Source organism: Pogona vitticeps, chromosome 6 (assembly GCF_051106095.1).
Source record: "Pogona vitticeps strain Pit_001003342236 chromosome 6, PviZW2.1, whole genome shotgun sequence".
In the NCBI taxonomy this organism is placed as follows: Eukaryota; Metazoa; Chordata; class Lepidosauria; order Squamata; family Agamidae; genus Pogona; species Pogona vitticeps.
In genome coordinates this window covers 102166595-102187694 of record NC_135788.1, presented here as the reverse complement: position 1 = coordinate 102187694, position 21100 = coordinate 102166595, and the positions used below count along the sequence as shown (strand labels likewise).

The 21100-nt window shown below is 46.8% G+C and overlaps 2 protein-coding genes across 8 annotated transcripts in view; both read right to left on the bottom strand.

The window, feature by feature from the left end:
• The window catches only part of LOC110086936 (olfactory receptor 6N2), a 30823-nt gene extending 28350 nt beyond the window's left edge, over window positions 1–2473 (bottom strand). Inside the window, exon 1 of one of the 5 annotated variants that reach the window (XM_078378022.1) lies at window positions 2217–2473. The gene's annotated coding sequence lies outside the window, so the exon portion shown is untranslated. Of the gene's footprint in view, window positions 1–1076; window positions 1817–2216 lie in introns of those variants that run through there. The other 4 variants (XM_078378023.1, XM_020808207.3, XM_078378021.1 and 1 more) reach the window with 4 other exon arrangements.
• Window positions 2474–5111: 2638 nt separating this feature from the next.
• Window positions 5112–13332, bottom strand: THAP7 (THAP domain containing 7). 3 transcript variants are annotated; one of them, XM_020808246.3, is made up of 5 exons: window positions 13242–13332; window positions 10897–10976; window positions 10492–10644; window positions 8249–8365; window positions 5112–5874 (listed from the first exon to the last, which is right to left on the bottom strand). In XM_020808246.3, exons 2-5 carry the CDS (start codon window positions 10974–10976, stop codon window positions 5322–5324), a joined length of 903 nt encoding a protein of 300 aa, XP_020663905.3. In that variant the 5' UTR covers window positions 13242–13332; the 3' UTR covers window positions 5112–5321. The 3 variants fall into 3 exon arrangements, with proteins under 3 accessions (XP_020663905.3, XP_072860544.2, XP_020663906.3); XM_073004443.2 differs by lacking the exon at window positions 13242–13332 and adding an exon at window positions 11144–12412; XM_020808247.3 differs by lacking the exon at window positions 10492–10644.
• Between the last annotated feature and the right edge of the window lie 7768 nt (window positions 13333–21100).

The window sequence follows — 21100 nt, the reverse complement described above, 5'->3', positions numbered from 1 at the left end:
TCAGCTGCTGTGCAATGGCAGAGTTGAATGGGGCAACTTCCACATTTATCGTTGTCCAGGGACAAATGTCCCTGCTCTAGTTTTCCAAGAAGTATAACAGGAGGAAGACCAGCCTGGTCCACTCCAAGGACCAGACACAGAACTATTTTTAAGGAATTTGGTATCCCCTCCTCTTACTGCAAGGGCAATTATTATATGTAGTAACTACAAACTAGCCTCTTGGTTTGCTTCCTTCATCAGCCCTTTTAATTTTGAGTGGCACCTTCTATGTTAGAACCCAAAAAGCAGAGGTAAAATACTTTAAATGAATAAATAAGTCTGTGACATTGTAACCACTATAAAATATTGGTTCAGCCCAAAGGGATGGAACTAAAAAAAAGAGCAGAGCTGTGAGTAAAAGATTTGAATCAGGAAGAGCAGGAGAGTTGAAGAGGGCAGAGCTGCTGCCGCCACTTAGACTGATAAAGCGCTCACCAAAATGGTCTAGTAGGTATAATTCCGATATGGTTGTGCTGGAGGGGTGAACCCACATAGTGAATTCATGTAATGTATATGAAATTGATATTTTATTCTAGGGCTTTGAAGATTCTGCATGTGGAGCAGATCCTTCTATGTTACGGATGCCCTACCCAGTTGAGGAAGATATCTTGGATTTTTGTCTGAAATTGAATTCAAAAGGACACTTGAACTTTGCAGTTCTACAAGCAATTTCTGTGTTGGTGCTGTTGCAGAGGGCCTGGCTGCACAAACTGTAGCATTTTGCTGCCATTACACTTGCCCATGTTGTCTGCTATATACCGTAACTGTGAATAAGAAGAGACTCATTTTGCAAAATTGTGTTTGCAAGGCTCATCAACAGATTCCTAAATAAACAAAGAGCCCAGTGGAAAAAATGTTGCACCATCAGATTCATAAAAAGTGCCAGTTTCTTTTGCTTCTGATTTTCTAAAAAATATATTCTTTCTACCTAGGTTGTGGACAGTGATGTTGCCATGAAAACACTCCTTACTAATTGTATAAAAATAACAGACGAATGCAAAATGCATCCCCCACTTTTTAAGTTTTAGCAAGGGCACCTTAAGAATGCATCAAGATCAGTCTGAGCATCTCCACAGAAAAGGATCATATTCTCAATGTCCATTGGTTTAGATAGGATATGGGTGTCGCCATTTCTGTAGCTGAAAAATGGAAAGTAAACCAACTTTAGGTGAAACACCTGGTCAGGGGACTCAAAGCAACTTAATTAGGACTGAGCATGCTCAGTGGGGAAACAGACATAGGGGGCTGAAACAGGGAGTGTACACTGTAACCCAGAAGGACTTTTGTTGTAGGTAGCCAGCATAGCGGAGACTCAAGAGACCTGAGTTCCAATCCTTGGTTGGCCATAGAAACTGACCAGGCATGGCAGTGCTAAACCACTCCTTGATCATCACTTGAAATCCCTACCAGTGTTGCTCTAATTTAGAAGAGGATTAACAGCACAGGACAACCATCACTTGCCGGATGGAAACAACAGAGGCGAGCAAAGTTAATTTTTTCTTATTGCAACTCCCAAAAGGTTTGTGGGGACGTTTTCCGCTGACTTGCACCCACTTTGAAGTTAAAAAAAAAAAGAGAGAGAGAGAGAGTAACTTTCCTCATGTCAGGATTAAAAGAGGGCAAGGCCAACAAGGGAGGCGCCCAGACGCGAGAGGCTGAGCCACGTGAAACGTGGGAATGGATCCAGGAGAGAGAAGAGAGGCGGCCGAGGTCAGAAAGGAATCGCGGAAGGCGGCGAGGATGGAAAGAGGCGAGAAAACAACGCCGGGCTGTGGGGGGGGGGGCAAGCCTAGAAAGCGGGCGGATCTCTTGTCTCCTCCACCCCCCTACCGCTGCCAATTTATTTATTTATTGAAAACATTTTTACCCTGTCTTTCTCCGAAAAAGGACTCAAAAGGGGGGGGGGGGGTTGAAAGGGCTGCGGTAAACTGCTAGCTGGTCGGGACACAACGGTTACGCAGGCTTCCCCCCCCCCCGTCGTTTCATAATCCTGCCGCACCTGTTTAACCCAGAGGGAGGGAGCAAGGGAACAAAAGCAAATGAACGCACACCGCCAAGGGAAAACGCAGCCTCTTTGGGGCTAAGTTCTCTCTCTCTCCCGCCCCCCCCCCCCGGGACACCTAAGGCTCGGGTTAATTCGGCAGAAAAAGGTAAGATGGTGAAGGAAACGTACTTGCCCTCTTTCTCCTGGTCGCCCTCGCCGGACAAAAGTGAAAGTAGAAGTAAGACGACCGCTGGCGTCCTCCTCTGCCGCTCCCTCCCCGCCAGATGTGCGGCGCCAGCGGTAAGACCGTCCGTCCTTTCCCAACAGCCAGAAGAGGCCAGCTTTCTAGGAAAGGTGCCCTAGAGCCGTCCTTCCTCCCCCCCCACCACAAGGGGGCAGGATCCTCCAGATGTGCCGGACTACAGCTCTCATTCACAGCAGTTTAGCTTGGCTGGGGATAATGGACACTGTAGTCCATTATGTTATAGTAAAAGGTAAAGGTAAAGGTTCCCCTTGACAATTTTTGTCCAGTCGTGTTCGACTCTAGGGGGCGGTGCTCATCCCCGTTTCCAAGCCATAGAGCCAGCGTTTTTGTCCGAAGACAATCTTCCGTGGTCACATGGCCAGTGCGACTTAGACACGGAACGCTGTTACCTTCCCACCGAGGTGGTCCCTATTTATCTACTCGCATTTGCATGCTTTCCAACCGCTAGGTTGGCGGGAGCTGGGACAAGCGACGGATGCTCACTCCATCGCGTGGATTCGATCTTACGACTGCTTGGTCTTCTGACCCTGCAGCACAGGCTTCTGTGGTTTAGCCCACAGCGCCACCACATCCCTAATATTATGTTATAGCGTGCTGTCTAATTTGGAGTGGGGTAGATTGCTCTGGCTGAATATGGAAAATCGTGGCAACCCTTCCCATAGGATGGTATATGGGAACGTCTCTATTATTCTTGTTTACTAACCTGCCCTGCTGCGTTGTTTTTTAAACTGCATTATTTGCTGACTTCAATGGTTTTAACGTGTTTACTTGATTTTAATGGTTTTACAGCTGGCTTACCTGACTACATTATTATTTTTATTTTGCTAAATGTGATTTTAAGTTATTTTTTAAAAAGTCTGTCAGGGATACTGAGCACTAAAGTTGGGTGTAAATGTAATAATAACTAGATACATACAATAGGACCGCATTCCGCGGATGTTGAAAAACATGGAAAGGATCCATATACATTGGTCTGTGGCTCCCTCTACTGGCCCATTCTGATGAATACACCTATTCATACACATTTCTGTGGGCTTTTTATTAACTATTTTCAGGCAGCGGACAGATGAATCAACAGATAGCGATCCTGTGGATAGCGGGGTCCTAGTCTCTTTCAGAACTTTTTATCAGGCTAGTTTTGTATTTATTCAAGCACAAGTATTTTGTTTGCATTTTGCAGAATAAAAACATTAGGTGCAAAGACTTTGCTATACCTTCCATTGCATATCACAGAATAACATTGTCAACTGATTATGAAAGATACTTTAATTTGGCCTCTCTTCAGCACCAGCTTGATCTGCAGGCAGAGGTCAACCGGCATATTCTCATGCCTTGGATTTATTCAATTCACATGCAAATTGTTTTGTGATCTCTTGCTTTGCCAGTAATCGCTGCAGGAAGACTGAGGTATGCCCACACGTGGAGCATGAATCCACCCAATAACAATTTATTCTACTGATTTGAATGGGAGCAATTTAAAGCTTGGACATACCTCTGCCATTGGAATCAGTCACAGTGCGAAAGTGTCTTGAAGGTTAGGTACATTCTCCATTGCAAATGTGTGCTCAGGGGCCCCTGCTAATTTGCTACAACCTGCTGGCTCAGTAAACATTTCACTGCAGAACCAGATCTTAACCTACAGGCAACCTAGTACCCCTGAGAAATGTTGGATTACTTTCAGTGCCAATCAGCACAACCAGTGGCTTGGAACAAACAAACCTTGGCCCAACAATTCTGGGAGACACCAGGTTGTTTACTATTAAAGCAATCCTATTTAGAGGATCATACACTTTCCCAAGTGACCGCACCCTTGGCATGTGAGGTCACAGGACCATTTAATATGACTAGTCAAGTTGCCTTTGACTCTTCTCTGTCAATTCTAGCTGGAAACTGAGGATGAGCTAGAAGGATAGTTCTTTCATTCCCTTCTCCATGATGGTGTTCAGATATCTGGGGCACTTTGGTTCAAATGCTCTCCTTCCCAAGGTGAGTGGTGTTGCAAATGTAGGAAGAAAGACAAGTGCAACCCCATTTTGCCCCTTATCCATTTAGAATGACATTCTCAGTCTTCTTATAGTTCAAATACAAATCCAGCTGCTGGATTTGGTGATCCTTATACAGGAAAGGTACATTGAATAGGACTCCTTAAATGAAGCCTAAAAGAGGTTGCGTTTCATTCATAGGATCGCCATACAGTGGTGCCACGCATTACGACGTTAATCCGTTCCAGCGAAATCGCTGTAGAACGAAAATGTCGTAATGCAAAATAAAAAAGCCCATAGAAACGCATTAAAACCCAATTAATGCATTCCTATGGGCTTGAAACTCACCGTCCAGTGAAGATCCTCCATAGCGCAGCCATTTTCACTGCCCGTGCAGCGAGGAATTCGTCCCAGAAAAGAGCGGGGAGCCATTTTTTTTACCTGGCGGCCATTTTGAAACCGCCCATCAGCTGGCCGAAAATCGTCGTTTTGCGAGAATTGGTTCCTGAAGCAGGGAACCGATCATCGCAAAGCAAAATTCCCCCATTGAAACCATTGTAAAGCGATCACTTTTGCTATCAAAAAAGTTCGTCGTGATGCAATTTCGTCATTAAATGGGGCGCTCGTCTTGCGAGGCACCACTATACGTTGCAGGCAATGTGATGGCACATGACAGCAAAAGTGAAGATACAAAACAGAGGGTTTTTGCCCTATATTTCAAGAAGCTTACCCCCCTCCAATTAAGCCTAAAGCACCCATGAGTGAGACTGAACGGCCACTTTATAGAAACGATATGCTCTCGCACCAAGCTGTCATCAATCTGTCCACAAGCCACCAGATATTTACAGCTGAGCTGGGAGCATCCCACTCATACAAAACAACTTTTATTTACAAGTAGGGAGTAAACACAAAGGGGAAGGAGGCAAGTGCTGAGTGGCACACCAGTTCGTACGGCCTCAAGCTCTGACACAGCTCGGCTGACAGAAGGATACAGCTCCAGGCTATGACTTTGCCAATCAGGAAAAAACACAGGTGTTGGCCCAACCCAGGGTTACTCAAGGTCATTGAGAAGCTGCAGTTCAAAGACCTGCAGGTGCTCCTTAAGCCCTCGATGGGTGTTGGCGCTGTGTGGTTGCCGTTCGCGCTGGAGCTCGCAGATGCGCAGGCGGAGACGCTGCTCTCGCCTCCGGCAGGCTTGCAGCTGCCGCTGGGCTTTCCCCAACGCGTTGAGCGCGGCCTCGGCTCGCCTTTTCCACAGCAAGGCACTCCCCACCTGGTAGCTGTGCTCGTTCTGGATGTAGGCACCCGCTGGGGGAGGGAGGCGCAGCATGTAAAGGGAGAGGGAGACCGGATGGGAGGGATCCACAGCTTCCGGGAGAGCTGGAGAAGGAGAAGCGTCTTCCTGGCCTGTGGCAACGGGCGACTGTTCCAGGGGAATGTCTGACAGGGTAGCCAAGTGCTCCGACTCCGGCCCAGGGACAACAGGCTGGCTTCGGGGCTCACCGCTAGTGGGAGCAGCCCCAGGGCTTGGTAGCTCCTGTGCAGGGAAACACGAGATATCCATGGCCAAGGAAGCCGACTCTTCCTCCGGACAAGGAGCACAGCTGTGAGAGAGGACAAGAACAAGAGTCAAGGCAGGGCCGCAGTGGGGAAGATCTGCCACCCTCCTCTTGCACAACTGCACGAAGGAGAGTCAAGCAGGAGACGAGCAAAGCAACCAGACTGAGTACGCAGCTGCTGTAGGCCCATAAGCCCCAAGGAGAGATGACACCAACAAGCAAGTTTAAAAGGCAAGTTTAAAAGGCAATCTTAAAAGACGATGCTGTTAAGGTGCTACACATAATATGCCAGCAAGTTTGGAAAACTCAGCAGTGATCAGAGGATTGGAAAAGATCAGTCTACATCCCATTCCCAAAGAAGGGCAGCATCGTCTTTTAAGATTTTAAATAGTTCCACTGGAATACCATCACCTCCACTGGCCTTGTTAGCCATGCTTTTTAAGGCCCACTTGATTTCACTCTCCACGATGTCTGGCTCAAGGTCAGCAGCCTCACTAACTAGGTTGTCCAGGACATCCAGATCTTTCTGGTATAATTCCTCTGTGTATTCTTGCCACCTCTTCTTGATGTCTACTGCTTCTGTTAGGTCCCTGCCATTTGTTTCCTTTATCATGCCCATCTTTGCATAAAATGTTCCTTTAATATCTCCAATTTCCTTGAACAGATCTCTGGTTTTTCCCTTTCTATTATTTTCCTCTCTATCTTTGCACTGTTCATTTGAGAAGGCCCTCTTGTCTCTCCTTTCTATTTTTTGGAAGTCTGCATTCAATTTTCTGTAACTTCCCCTATTCCCTTGCATTTTGTTTCCCTTCTCTTCTCTGCTATTTGTAAAGCCTTGTTCGACAGCCACTTTGCCTCCTTGCATTCCCTTTTCTTTGGGATGGTTTTTGTTGCTGCCTCCTGTACAATGTTATGAGTCTCCATCCATAGTTTTTAGGCACTGCCCACCAAAATCTGCCAGCAAGTTTGGAAAACTCAGCAGTGATCAGAGGATTGGAAAAGATCAGTCTACATCCCATTCCCAAAGAAGGGCAGTGCCAAAGAATGCTTCAACTACCGTACAATTGCACTTATTTCACACGCTAGCAAGGTTATGCTCAAAATCCTCCAAGGTAGGCTTCAGCAGTATGTGGACCAAGAACTCCCAGAAGTACAAGCTGGATTTCAAATGGACAGAGGAACTAGAGACCAAATTGCTAACATGCGCTGGATTATGGGGAAAGTCAGATAATTCCAGAAAAACATCTACTTCTGCTTCATTGACTACACAAAAGCCTTTGACTGTGTGGACCAAAGCAAACTATGGCAAGTTCTTAAAGAAATGGGAGTGCCTGACCACCTTATCTATCTCCTGAGAAATCTATATGTGGGACAGGAAGCAACAGTTAGAAGTGGCTATGGAACAACTGATTGGTTCAAAATTGGGAAAGGAGTATGACAAGGCTGTATATTGTCTCCCTGCTTATTTAATTTATATGCAGAATACATCATGCGAAAGGCAGAACTGGAGGAATCCCAAGCCGGAATTAAGATTGCTGGAAGAAATATCAACAACCTCCAATATGCAGATGGTATCACTCTGATGGCAGAAAGTGAGGAGAAATTAAAGAATCTCTTAATGAGGGTGAAAGAGGAGAGTGCAAAAAACTGTCTGAAGCTCAACATCAAAAAAACTAAGATCATGGCCACTGTCCCATCACCTCTTGGGAAACAGAAGGGGAAGATATGGAGGCAGGGACAGATTTTACTTTCTTGGACTCCATGATCACTGCAGATGGGGACAGCAGCCACAAAATTAAAAGATGGCTGCTTCTTGGGAGGAAAGCGATGAGAAACCTAGACAGCTTCTTAAAAAGCAGAGACATCACCTTGCCAACAAAAGTATGCATAGTCAGAGCTATGGTTTTTCCAGTAGTGATGTATGATGTATAGAGGTGGACCATAAAGGAGACTGACTGCCGAAGAATTGATGCTTTTGAGTTGGTGCTGGAGGAGACTCTTGAGAGTCCCCTGGAATGCAAAGAGAACAAACCTATCCATTCTGAAGGAAATCAACCCGAGTGCTCACTGGAAGGACAGATCCTGAAGCTGAAGCTCCAATACTTTGGCCATCTCATGAGAAGAGAAGACTCCCTGGAAAAGACCTTGATGTTGGGAAAGTGTGCGGGCAAGAAGAGAAGGGGACGACAGAGGAGGAGATGGTTGGACAGTGTCATTGAAGCGACCAACATGAATTTGACCCAACTCTGGGAGGTAGTGAAAGACAGGAGGGCCTGGCGTGCTCAGGTCCATGGGGCCACAAAGAGTCGGACACAACTTAACAACTGAACAGCAACAAAAGCATGCAGAAGACTGCACAGCAGAGAAATAGAACACCTTTCACAGGAAGTGCACACAAGGGCAGAAAGGCAGTACTCACCTCTGCTTCTGCTGACGTTTTGCAAGTTTGGAGTTGCCTAGCTTTGATTTTTGGCGTGGTTTGGCATGAAACTCAAATATAGTGGGAACAGCCCCCTCCTTGAGCCGATGGTAACCACTAGAAAGGAAGTAGATTCATAAATTATCAGCTACTCGACTAGCTTGGCATTTCACTACAGAATGAAATACTGTACAGTAGGACCCCCATATCCATCAGATCCGTATCCACAGTGACACTTATCTGCATTCTGAAAATATAAAAAATATTAAAAGAAAAAAAACCGAGAAATATGAATTTACCTGAAATGGCCACAAGCGAAAGCCAGAGACCATCCTATCTATTCAGAATACACATCGTAGTGTCAGGCTCCCTCTAGTGGACAGCTCTGGTAATATATGTGAAAATATTTCTTCTGTATTTTTTTCTTTTACAATGTTATGTGTAGCATTTGCTATTATCCACCATTTTCAGCATCTGCGGGATGCTTGGAACCAATTCCCCATGGATACAGCTTCCTATTGTAATACGAAGATTGGACCAGTGAGGAGGAGTTAGATTTTCTGAGAGCTCCAAGAATCTGGAATGTGCCAGCATATATTCCATTTTGCAATATTATTTGACCAGATCACTGTGCAAGTATCTCTATGTATACAAGGTCCAAAACATGCCCAGTCCTTACATGTTATGTATATTCAGGTTTATCCCCAGAAGCCAACCGAAATAATCTAATTTGATTACTGCAATCTCTGTCTGTTGCTTGCTCACTTTCCTATAAAAATATGAAACTGCTTTTCACTTTGGTAGACTGCTAATCTACTTTGCCCACTACTGTCCATTCACTTTCAGTGACTCAAAGTAGAATTCACAGCTAGGACTTGCTGTTTTAGCTCATTCTAATGCCTCCATATACATATTCATGCAGACCTTCTTTATTTTGTCAAGCGTATTTATCCATGTGAGAGGACAAGACAGCCTCTTCATTTATCACATGAATCTTCTACTCCTGGTGCTGACAGAATTTATCCCAAGAACTAGTCACTTTGACTGTCGCAAGTCAAAAGCCTCTCATTTTTAAACATGGATTTGTCAAGGTGTACTTTCTCAGTGTTTGTTCATGTTGGAATTTTTAAAAATCTCAACTGGAATGAGATTACCAACTGAACATTGGTGACACTGAATAAACTAAATTACCATATTTTTTGCTCCATAAGACACACTTTTCCCCCCCAAAATGTGGGGGGGAAGTCCGTGTGTCTTATGGAGTGAAGGCAGCAATTTTGTCGCTGCTGGCCCCGTGGGGGGGAGCGTCGCAAGGGTGCGGGTGAGCCTTCCAGGACCCTTGCGAGGCTCCCCCACCCCCGCACGGGGCCAGCGCCGGCAAAATCGCCAGGTTCTGGGAGTGTTTGGAAGCTTGGGAAGCCTCCAAACACTCCCAGAAGCTGGCGATTTTACCCCTCCTGGCCCCGTGGGGGGTGGGGGGAGCGTCGCAAGGGTCCAAGGGAGCTTTCCAGGACACTTGCCACGCTCCTCCCACCCCCGCACGGGGCCAGCGCCGGCGAAATCGCCAGGTTCTGGGAGTGTTTGGAAGCTTGGGAAGCCTCTTAAGAGTCCCAGAAGGTGGCGATTTCGCCCCCTCTGACCCCGGGGGGGCAGGGTGAGTCTCTAAAGGGTCCTGGAACACACCCTAGGACCCTTTGGAGGCTCACCCTTCCCCCCTCCCCGCCGGGCCAGAGGGGGCAAAATTGCCACCTTCTGGAACTCTTTTGAGGCTTGGGAAGCTTCAGAAGAGTCCCAGAAGCTGGCGATTTCGCACCCTCTGACCCCGGGGGGGGGGGGGCAGGGTGAGCCTCCAAAGGGTCCTAGGGTGTGTTCCATAAGATGGACCTCTCCATAAGGCTCACCAATTTTTAGGAGAAGAAAACAAATTATTTTTTTCCTGTTTTCTTTTCCTAAAAATCTGGTGCGTCTTGTGGAGAGGTGCGTCTTATGGAGCGAAAAATACGGTAGATCTTCTTGCCTTCAAGACTTGTTTTCTTTTCTGGCCTTCATTTTTACTTCTCTTCCCCATGTTCTCTGCATGAACCCTCTAAAAATATGGAAGTTATAGGTGGATTCAGCTTCCCGGCAGCAACTTCACTAAACCATCTTCCCATCCCATCCTAAGTCACTGACCAGCTGTGGCCACATCTGCCTGTTTTTATTCTACCTGTCCTTGCATGCTTTGTCATCTTCTGATGACCTACCTGGTGCCCACCAGTTCAAAGCAACTCTTCTCAAAGTGCTTGGAGCAAAAGTAAACATATTTGGAGGCAGGATCCCAGAGACCTTGTCCTGTCATGTCCTTTCTGCGACAGTTCTCTAACCATGTGGCTCGCCGGGGGTTATCCTTCGGCAAACTGTAAAAACGGCAAGGATGTGAGACAGAGTGGCAAGGTGGAAATGCAGATGCAATGCTGTGAATGCTTTCTTCAGAGACACAAGAAAAATGTTCTCAAAACCTCATTATTTATTTCATGAAAGCAATTATCTGGTATGCGACAATCCCAGGCAAAACATCAGACTAACCTCTGCCTGTCTCCAATTTAACACAATCACTGATCTATACATGAAAGACAACAGAAGAGCCAAATGGCATAGGCTCTTCTTACCGATGGAAGGAAATGCCTCGGTTGCGTGTCTCAGGTGTGTCACGGGTGCAGCAGCCAGTGGCAGAGCAGTGACGGGGCATCTGTAAGAGGAAGGACAAGTACATTTCCAGCTTATTAGCCATCTTCCATAAATTGAATAGTCCAGAGATAGTTGCTTCAGTAACTTCCATCTCGCTTGCCAAGGCAAAAAACAGAACATTGACTGGAGTGGATGCAATACTTCTTTAAACATCAAAGAAATCTATACCTGACTTGCTATTTGAAATCAACTCAAAGAAGTCCAGTTTGGTCCATCACCTTCTAGACCAGCGGTCTCCAACTTGACATACACACTGCTGCACTGGACCATAGATCTCAACATCCCAGCCAGCATGGCTATGTTAGCTGTGACATGATGGGAGCTGTGATCCAATATATCAGGAGGTTGCTTAGTTGGCCAAGATGATTTAAACAACACTTGTGAGAAATTACATCTCCCACAGCAATTTCAAGGTATGTAACAGCAATGGAATCCAATCAACCAAAGGTACAATCAGTACAAAGTATAAGGAGAATAAACCACTATCTTATAGGTTAAGTAGAAATTGGGAAGAACTTCCCTAATAAACCAGGAAATAAACAATAGCTCCAATACCAGAAGATTACAAGAAATGGTTTTCTTAAATACAATTCATGGCTCCTAATATGTGTCCCAAAGCCATCTGCTGATCCCCTGACCTCTAGGCTCTTCTTTCACTCTCTGTTGTTCCCCCTAAAAGTCTTTCAGAGCGCTCTGATTCTCTGTCCCACACTCAACAATGCCTATGTGAAGCAGGTTACATCGTAGCATCATAGAATATCAGAGCTGGAAGGGGGACTATAAGGTCATCAAGTCCAATCCCTGCTCAGTGCAGGAATCCAAATCAAAGCAAATCTGACAGACGGTTGTCCAATGTTCTCTTGAATGCCTCCGGCGTGGGAGTGCCCGCCACCTCCCAAGGTTCCGTTCTTGTACCGCTCTAACAGTTAATAGGTTTTTCTGACATTTATCCTAAATCTGGCTTCCTGTAGCTTGATTACATGTCCTGCACTCTGGAATGGCTAAGAACAGATCCTGCCCCTTCCTCTGAATGATAACCTTTCAAATATTTCAAAAGTGCTATCATATCTCCCCTCAGTTTTCTCCCAAGACTAAACAATGCCAGACTTTCTTCGTAGGGCTTGGTTTCCAACCCCCTGATCATCCTTGTTGCCCTCCTCTGAACTTGCTTCAGTTTCTTGGCATCCTTCTCAAAGTGCTGGATCCAGAACTGAACACAGTCACCTGGATGAGTACTGAAATTCACAGCGAAATGAAAGCGACGAAATACAGTGGTGCCTCGCTAGACGGTTACCCCGCATGAGTTTTTTCGCTAGACATTGACTTTTTGCGATCGCTATAGTGATTCGCAAAACAGCGATTCCTATGGGGGCATTTTGCTGGACAATGTTTGGTCCCTGTTTCACAAACCAATTTTCGCTAGACAACGATTTTGACAGCTCCCTCCGCGCTCGCAAAACGGGTGTTTTCGGGACCCAAGTTTCGCAAGACAGCGATTTAAACAGCTGATCGGCGATTCGCAAAGTGGCTTTCCTATGGCCGATCTTCGCTAGACGACGATTCTTCCCCATTGGAACGCATTAAACAGGTCTCAATGCATTCCAATGGGGAAATGCTTTTCGGTAGACAATGGATTATCATCGTCTAGCAAGACACCACTGTAACCTTTGGGGCTGAGCGGGGATCTAAAACCCAGGTTCCCCCGTATATCAAGCCTTGCAGTTCCATGCAAGCCCATCAGGCAGCCGCTACCCATTGCTTTTACACCTTTGCCCACTGAACCAGGAAGGTCCAAAACTAGATTGGTGTGATAAAAAGGAATGGGGGGGTCGTGTGGGGATAATTATTCTGGATTAATTAACCCGGGAAACCAAGAATGAGAGAAAAGGGCCGGGGGGGGGGGACTAAAAGGCCAGACTAAACCCATCAAGGAAAGGGGAGCGACCAGAACCTCCTTCCCACCCACTATCCTGGGATCCGGAAGAACCCCCCGGTTTTGAATGACGTGTGGGGGGGCAAGGGGGCGTGGCTGCTCCAAGTCCCGCCCCCTCCCGCAAAGGAGCCTATCTAGGTCGCCCCTCCCCCACAGAGCCTTCCCCCCCCCCCCCCAGGCGAAGCCACAAAAAAATGGCCACAGGCCTGAAACGCTGCCTGATCGCCCCCACCCCACCCCCTCCAGAGACGGAGGAGACAAATCCAAGGAGAATCCGGAGCGGGGACGGGGGGATGCGATCGATCCCGCCCCCCTCCCCGTATTCATTCTCACCTCCCCGCTCCCATTGCTCGGAGAACCGCCGACGCGGGTTCGAAGCAAACAGGGAAAGGGGGGGGAAAGCCGCCCTCTTCTCGCGAGAAGAGAGTTCGAGCGGCGCATAGAGCTATACCTGCGGCAGAGGGTAGAGTAGCCCCACTCGGTAGGACATTGATAAAAGCTTTCAACTCAACAAGGAGACCCAGTGGGACGGGAAAGGAAAATTAATCCTTTGGTCTTTTAAGATACTACAATATTTTTGCTTTTTTTTGGTGAAAAAAAAACTCTAAAGAAAGGCGCTCAAAGAAACGGCTTCAGAACCACACAGGCGCTGTGGTTCTAAAGCAAGCCAGGTCTTCGGTTGCAGGTGGCCAGCTGGAGACTTTCCTGAGGGTGGAAGCATATCAGGCGAAATCCAAAGAAAGAAGACAAGACAAAAAACGGGTGGCACCTTAAAGATGTAACAATTATATTTTAATGCGAGCTTCTGTGGACATCTCCATTGGCGCTCGCTGGAGGATCCTCCTTGCTATGCTGCCGAGGGCTGACGAGAGAGTTTCCCTCCGGCATGATCTGGGGGGTCAGGTTGGCCGCTTCTGCTGCTTTGGAGAATGAGAGCCAACCTCGAGACAGAAAACTTGTTTTTAAAAGGGGTTTTCAAAGCTAAAGTTGGAGAAGGGCGGCTCGCAGTCCTTAGCGGAGATCTGGGCGGCGTGCTTCATCCTCCTAACGCTGCCTCCTGTGTGTCCATGCAGCCGAGCTCCAGCTCCTTCGCAAGCCCAGCAGTCTTTTCTTTGCTTCAGTGGTTGAGCTGGGATCCCTCCATGTGTGTATGTGTGTGTTTGTGCCATCAAGTCGCAACCGACTTATAGCGACCCTCATAGGGTTTTCAAGATAAGTGAGATAGTTAAGGAGTGGTTTTTACCAGTTCCACTGCCCGAATGAGTTTCCCTGGCTGAGCGTGGATTCGAACCGTCAGCCTCAGAGGCTTAAGCCGGCACTCTGTTCGCTAACTACTAATACACCACGCTGGGAATCCCGCCTTCCCGCCCTCCTTTCATACGCAAAAGAAAAGAACCAATCAACGGTTGCTGCGTCACCATAGAAGGCGGGATCAAAAAACCCAACCATGATAAAAAGATAGACGTGAGTACACCCGCCCCCGAGGAAGAGATTGGACCAATCGCAAGATACCAAGTCGCCTTCAATCACAATCACCTGGAGGGGGGAGGGAGGGCTGACTGTCAGTGCGGGAGAGAGGGGGAAGGTGTCGCACCTGGGGCATTATTTAGGGGTTGGTTAAAATCCAAGGCGGACCAAGCGGTGCACAGTAAAAATCGGTGCCAAAAATCATCAGGAGGTGTTGGATAACACTTGAGAACAGTATTTTAGAACTCAAGGGCAGATTTCTCTTACTGGTTTATACTTGCCTGAAGGAAATCATGGAAAGGTGCATGCATTTTCTTGATTTACTTGTGAGTAATGAGGTAAATCAGGGATGTGGTGGCGCTGCGGGTTAAACCACGGAAGCCTCTGGGCTGAGAGATCAGAAGACCAGCAGTCGTAATATTGAATCCACAGGACGCTCCCGTCGCTTGTCCTAGCTTCTGCCAACCTAGCAGTTCGAAAGCATGTAAATAAATGCGAGTAGATAAATAGGTACCACCTCGGTGGGAAGGTAACGGCATTCCGTGTCTAGTCGTGCTGGCCACATGACCACGGAAACTGTCTACGGACAAATGCTGGCTCTACAGCTTGGAAATGGGGATGAGCACCGTCCCCTAGCATCAGACACAACTGGAATAAATGTCAAGGGCAACCTTAACTAAAGACGATAACGGCCAATGAGGACAGTGGCAGCAAGAGGGGAAAACATGGGGTGATGGAAGGCAGGTGATCCCCTTTTTCCTAACTTCTCAGCTGGGGCTGCTCTGCTTTATGGGGGCAGAAGTCATGGAGCTGACACAGCCCCCTTCTCTGACTTTTCTCGGACCCATCATTCAGCAGACTGTGGTGTCTCCCATTTCCGTTGTTGTTAAATAAAGTAAAATGGCACATTGAAACAGCAATGCATCCACCTAGCATAGTAGTAGAATTGGTTGGGGAGATATTAAAATGAAGAAGAAGGATATAGAAGAAATGGTTGTTGCAGGTTTTTTGGGCTATCTGGCTGTGTTCTTGAGGGTTCCCCCCCCTCCTCCCTTTTAATGCCACAAGCCACCGAATAGGTCACAGGGTTGTCACTTCAGATATCTCCACCCACAGCTCCCATTGGGTGTGAAATAACAATCCCTGCAAGCAAACAATCCCTAGACAAATGTATAATTAGGAACATGTTTAATCATACAAAAAAAGGCTCCTAACACAGTCCTAAAAAAAGAGCAAGTCAGCTCTTGAAGGGAGGGATGGATTGATCTAAGCAGAAACGTGTGCACACTGGAATTTGTTTGGAACCAAACTGCGCCAACAATGATCCAAACAAGCAGTCCACATACCAATCTGGAAAGGCCCTTAGTCTTGGTGGCAAATTGGTATACCTTAATGAGGTGCTGGTTGCATTCGTTTTTACATACCTGAGTGGTCATATACCCAGGAGCACAACAAGTTGTGGTCAAAGAAAACCAAAGCAACCATAATCATCAGTTGTGTACAACTAGATGGGGGTGATGCAGAAAGCCACAAAACCTCCACAGACTCCAAAATCTGGTATTAGTTCTAAGAAGATAATGTTTCCTCTAGAATAGAGCTCTCAATGCCAACTTTTCAGCTAACCACACCAACTGCTGGTGGTTCATGATGGTTTTGGAGACAGTCAAGAAGACAAAACATCCATAGAATCCACCTCCTGCTACTCATTCCAGGTTACAAACACACACACATTTGGGAAAACAGGCTGGAACACTGTTTTCCAGATAAGAGGAACCATATTCTGGACCCTCAAATTTAGGAGCTTAGATGCTCCAGTCTTCTTCCCAGAACAAGAAGTCTTCTGGCAAGATTGAGATGCTCAGATCAAGAGATTTGAACATCTTGTTAGGTCATTAGGTTGTGTCAGTGCCTGAGTTGTGTGGCATTAAATACCAAGTTCACAGAAAGTACTGTTGGGTGAACAGGGTGGCTCCTTTTAGGAAGAAGAATGAAGCAGTTGCTTGAGACAGCAGATTCCCCACCCCCCAAGAACAACAAATAGTTAATTGCTTTAAGTATTTGATTATCAAATTGTGAGGCAGACAGCCTTACAAGCCTCTCTCTTTTCTCTCTCTCTCTGTCCTCCTGGCCATAAAGAGAGAGGTTTGTGAAACTGTCTGCCTGGCTTATTACACAGCTCAGGTTTGGGAGTGAGAAGATGGCATTTACTGCACTATTTCGGACAGCAAAAGGTCTGGGCCCTACCCTTATAGGATTACTTTAATAGGGAAATGATCAGCGCTTGAGGGAGGTGACCCATTTCTCTAGCTAAGAGAAGGGTCTCTCTCTCTGTATATATGTGTGTGTGTGAGAGAGAGAGAGAGAGAGGAGAGAGAGAGAGAGAGAGAGAGAGAGAAAGAGAAGAAGAAGAAGAGGAGGATCAATTTGGAATAGAGAACAGAAGATGGTAAGCATGGGTCACAGTCAATGGAGCTAATGATTTTAAGGAGTATGAATTTACTCATACTCCCAAAAAAAGTGTCTCAAGACATCACAAACCACCACTGAAAATAATTATCTTGTCAATTTACCACCCAGTTGTGATGATCTGTGTTTTTATGAGATGCTAGAATGGGTTTTGTAGTCATAATATTGTCTTGACAGCATCCATCTTGATTTAAAGTCTGCTCTGTAGTAGGAAAGTTTTTCATGCTGTTTCAGAGAAGCTTCGCTCTCTGGTTATCTCGTTGCTAAGATGAGCAGAGAGCAGATACTTTCGTAGTCAAAATAATTCTGCCACAAAACATGATAACAACTCTCAAGCTCTCATGAGAAAGTTAGGTGGGACAACAAGACCCAGGAGGGGGTGTTCCTTATGAGAATTCTGGGAAGAAGAAGGAAGTTGGGAGAAGTTGGAAAAAGATGGAGTTGGACTGAGAAAGGTCAGACACGTGCTTTTTCCCATAATGGATTATAACTTTGCTATGGACTATTTTTCCTACCATGGACTGATGGAAGTCAACTGGATTTCATCTAGCGTCAGCCTGTGAAGACCCAAGACACGTGAGATGGTCTGTGTTATGCTTTTTATTAGTTAGCATAATTCCATTTCTTTATTTTTATAGCTGGAGTGGGAAGGGGGGTGTTCTGTTTGTCTTGATATGAAAATGTACCTACTGAACTATTTTACCATCAACTGAAACCTTTTCTAAAGCAATTCTTTTCAATAAAGCAGTAATGATTTGATCTGCATGCACTGGTTCTTGTACAGACTAGCTGAACGTCTAATTGGCCATGTGTGTTTGCTACCAAAGTTTTAGAGCCAGATTATTCTGAGTATAACTCATGAATTTGTCTGTGTGTGTTGTTTTTCTTAATAAAGGAGATTGGCTTTTGAGGAAGAAGGGTTAGACAGGACCTTGCTGAGACCTAAGGGCTCTGCTCAGCAGTCAGAGGTTTGTCTGGACTTCGGACTCATCCCAGTCTCCGGCACCCTCGTAAATCTCTTTGGAGATAAGAGGATCTTTCACCCCTGCATGAAAGTGAAAAGTACAGGGCTTTTCTCAACTGCAGCATTAGCATTTTTTTCTTGCAAAGGAGCTGGTCTCAACCACAGATTTTGCGTATTCTTGAAGGCTTTCAGGGCCGGGATGTGATGGTTGTTGTGGGTTTTTCGGGTTGTTTGGTTATGTTCTGAAGGTTGTTCTTCCTGATATTTTGCCAGTCTCTGTGGCTGGCATCTTCAGAGGATTGGAGTAGGAACTGAGCATGGACTGAGTTCCTACTCCAGTCCTCTGAAGATGCTGGCCACAGAGACTGGTGAAAGGTCAGGAAGAACAACTGTAGCGAACAGCCCTGCCCTCACCTGTCTATCACAGCAGAACAGTGGAGTAGGAGCCAATGAGAGGATGGAAGGTGGAGCCAAGGGGGAGGAGCTGGATATAAAGGTTGGTGTATGGAGTATGAGGGGAGATTCTGTGATTGAGGGACAGTGTGAAACTTGGAAAATTGAACTTAGAGTTAGAGGCCTGTAAGAACACTGAATGGAACAGAAAGCTAATAGAGTTTTAAAGTTAAAGTAGAATTGACTTAGATACAAGTGATTAGCAACCTGTGATTTACCTATTGAGTAATAATCCTATGTGAACTTCCCTGATCTAATAAATAACTTAAAATTTAAAAGCACATGTGTCTCCTTGATTGAATGGTATTGAAGCAGCAATACCTGGTGGCAGCAAAGAAAGAAGAAGAGCGAGAACCTACTGAATGCCTGGGGGAATAGGGGCTTCAGAGGAGATCCTCACAACAACCTTCAGAACACGGCCAAAGAGCCCGAAAAACCCACAACAACCATAGATTTTGCCTTGTATCTATAAGTGCTAGGGATGTACTATAACATGAAAATGAAAACTTGGAACCCAGGCCAGGTTATGGTCTGAACTGGAACAGGGTGATATACCTAAAATCTAGGTAAAACATGGTCAAATAGATAATTTTAAGATGTTTTAAGGGGAGAAACCTCCTGGAAGTGTGGCACTGGTAAAGCCCCTCCTTCAAGATCTCACATACAGTGGTGCCTCGCTTAGCGAATGCCTCGTTTAACGATGAATTCGCATAGCGAGGGGGTTTCCCGGGAAAATTACTGCCTCGTATAGCGAGGCTGTCTATGGAGGAAACTCGCATAGCGATGTTTCCCCCATAGGCCCCCGGCGGGCGCTTCGGAGCGGCCGTGGGAGAGGTCTCCCCGCGGCCCCTCCGAAGTGCTGGCCAGCCTGCAGGCATTCTCCGGGCGGGCGCTTCGGAGCGGCCGCGGGGAGACCTCTCCTGCGGCCGCTCCGAAGCACCCGCCCCGAGAATGCCGGCCGGCTGGCCGGCGCTTCGGAGCGGCCGCGGGAGAGGTCTCCCCGCGGCCGCTCCGAAGCACCGGCCAGCCTGCAGGCATTCTCCGGGCGGGCGCTTCGGAGCGGCCGCGGGGAGACGTCCGAGAACGGCTGGGGAAAGCAGCGCGGGGAGGCTTCAAGCGGCGGCTGCAGGGTGGGGGGGTGTCCGCTCCCAGCATCCCCCCACGGCTTGGATTCAAGCTGTGGGGGCAGGCTGAGAGGGTGGTGGGATTGGGATGCCTTTCAGGCATCCCGGGCTTGGATCCCACCCGCCGCCGGTTACCCTAACTGGCGGCGGGTGGGATCCAAGCCCGGGATGCCTGAAAGGCATTCCAATCCCACCACCCTCCCCCGCGCGGCTTGGGTCCGAGCCGCGGTGGCTACCCCAGCCATGGCCGGACTCTAGGGAGTCCAGCCACGGCTGAGGTAGCCGCCGGGGGTCAGATCCAAGCCGCGCGGGGGGGGGGAGAAAACCAGATAATCCGTTCCAATAGGAATGGATTATCCGGTTTTCAATGCATTCCTATGGGAAATGGTGTTTCGCATAGCGATGGTTTCACATAGCGATGTGTTTTTTTGAACGAATTAACATCGCTATGCGAGGCACCACTGTACCTTGAAAAATCTATTTGGGTCATTATAAGTTAGATAAGACATGATAACACATAAAATGCACAGACTATTTAATAAGACAAATATTATTTAGTAATCCATAACAGAAAGAGCCATCTATTTTCACATTGCATTTCCTAATGTTCCATGACCCTGATTTCTGCAGAACGAATCACCAAAAGGCATACCAAACTTTACCTTCCATTTTAATACAGAGGTCTTATTCCCAAAGCAACTTAAACCCTTTTCTATTCTTTTTTTAAAAAACTCTGTGACTGCAGTACTTATACCTACATATGTACTAAGAAAGTGTAGATATATTTCACAAATTTGCTTTCTCCAAAAAAGCAGACAAACAAACAAAAAAAACAACGGTGTCTGAAGAATGCCATGAGCCCTCCTGAATACAAGCCACAGTGGACTTGCCAGAAAGATGGAAATGAATATCAGGAACTATTTCCACAAACTGTTATTTGCCTCAATATTGCCATCTCCGCTCTCACTCTGCTCCAGGATCCTGTTCACTCTCAGAAGATCCCTCCCTCCCCATGTGTTTGACTTGCTGTGGCTCCCAGGGCCCCAGTCCTTATCAATACCTGGAACCGGAGCCCCTTCCTCTAATTGGAAAATCAAGAGGGAAATGGCCCAGGATGCAATGATCCAGATTGGCAGATCTCTCTAAGCCCTCCCCCAGCCCCCATATTCCCCTGTGATCTAGTGGTAGATCTCTGCAGATTATCTGCAGCATTCCAAAATGAATCGTAGTATCTGATTCTTTGACATCTCAGGGCCAAATCTTGAAATTCAAGGAACGAAGCCCTAAATTGTAGCCTTGGGCTAAAGTATTAGGTGTGGCAACCCTCGGGGCCTCAGAGAAATGCTTATCTTAAGTAATGTAGCCTCCATTTGTAGGGCTGCTCCCCAAGAGATTATCCTCTGTGAGAATAGAAAATATTTTCTGTGAGCGCTTAGTTTATAGTCAGAGGGAAATAATCGCACAGTTGCAATTTATATGACATGCTTCACACACAACAGTTCACCCAGTGGTTCCAATTAGTTCCCCTTGACATTTAGTCCAGTTGTGTCTGACTCTAGGGGGCGGTGCTCATCCCCGTCTCCAAGCCGTAGAGTCAGCGTTTGTCCCTAGACAGTTTCTGTGGTCACGTGGTCAGCGCGACTAGACACGGAATGCTGTTACCTTCCCACCGAGGTGGTGCCTATTTATCTACTCGCATTTACATGCTTTTGAACTGC

What these genes read in the sequence shown, in the direction of transcription:
- THAP7 (XM_020808246.3), bottom strand. Translation starts at nt 10,976, where the DNA reads ATGCCCCGTCACTGCTCTGCCACTGGCTGCTGCACCCGTGACACACCT. An exon ending in TTTGAACTGGTGGGCACCAG is followed by an intron (nt 8,366 to 10,491) that starts GTAGGTCATCAG and finishes CTTCCTTTCTAG; the next exon opens with TGGTTACCATCGGCTCAAGG. An exon ending in AAACGTCAGCAGAAGCAGAG is followed by an intron (nt 5,875 to 8,248) that starts GTGAGTACTGCC and finishes CCTCTCTCACAG; the next exon opens with CTGTGCTCCTTGTCCGGAGG.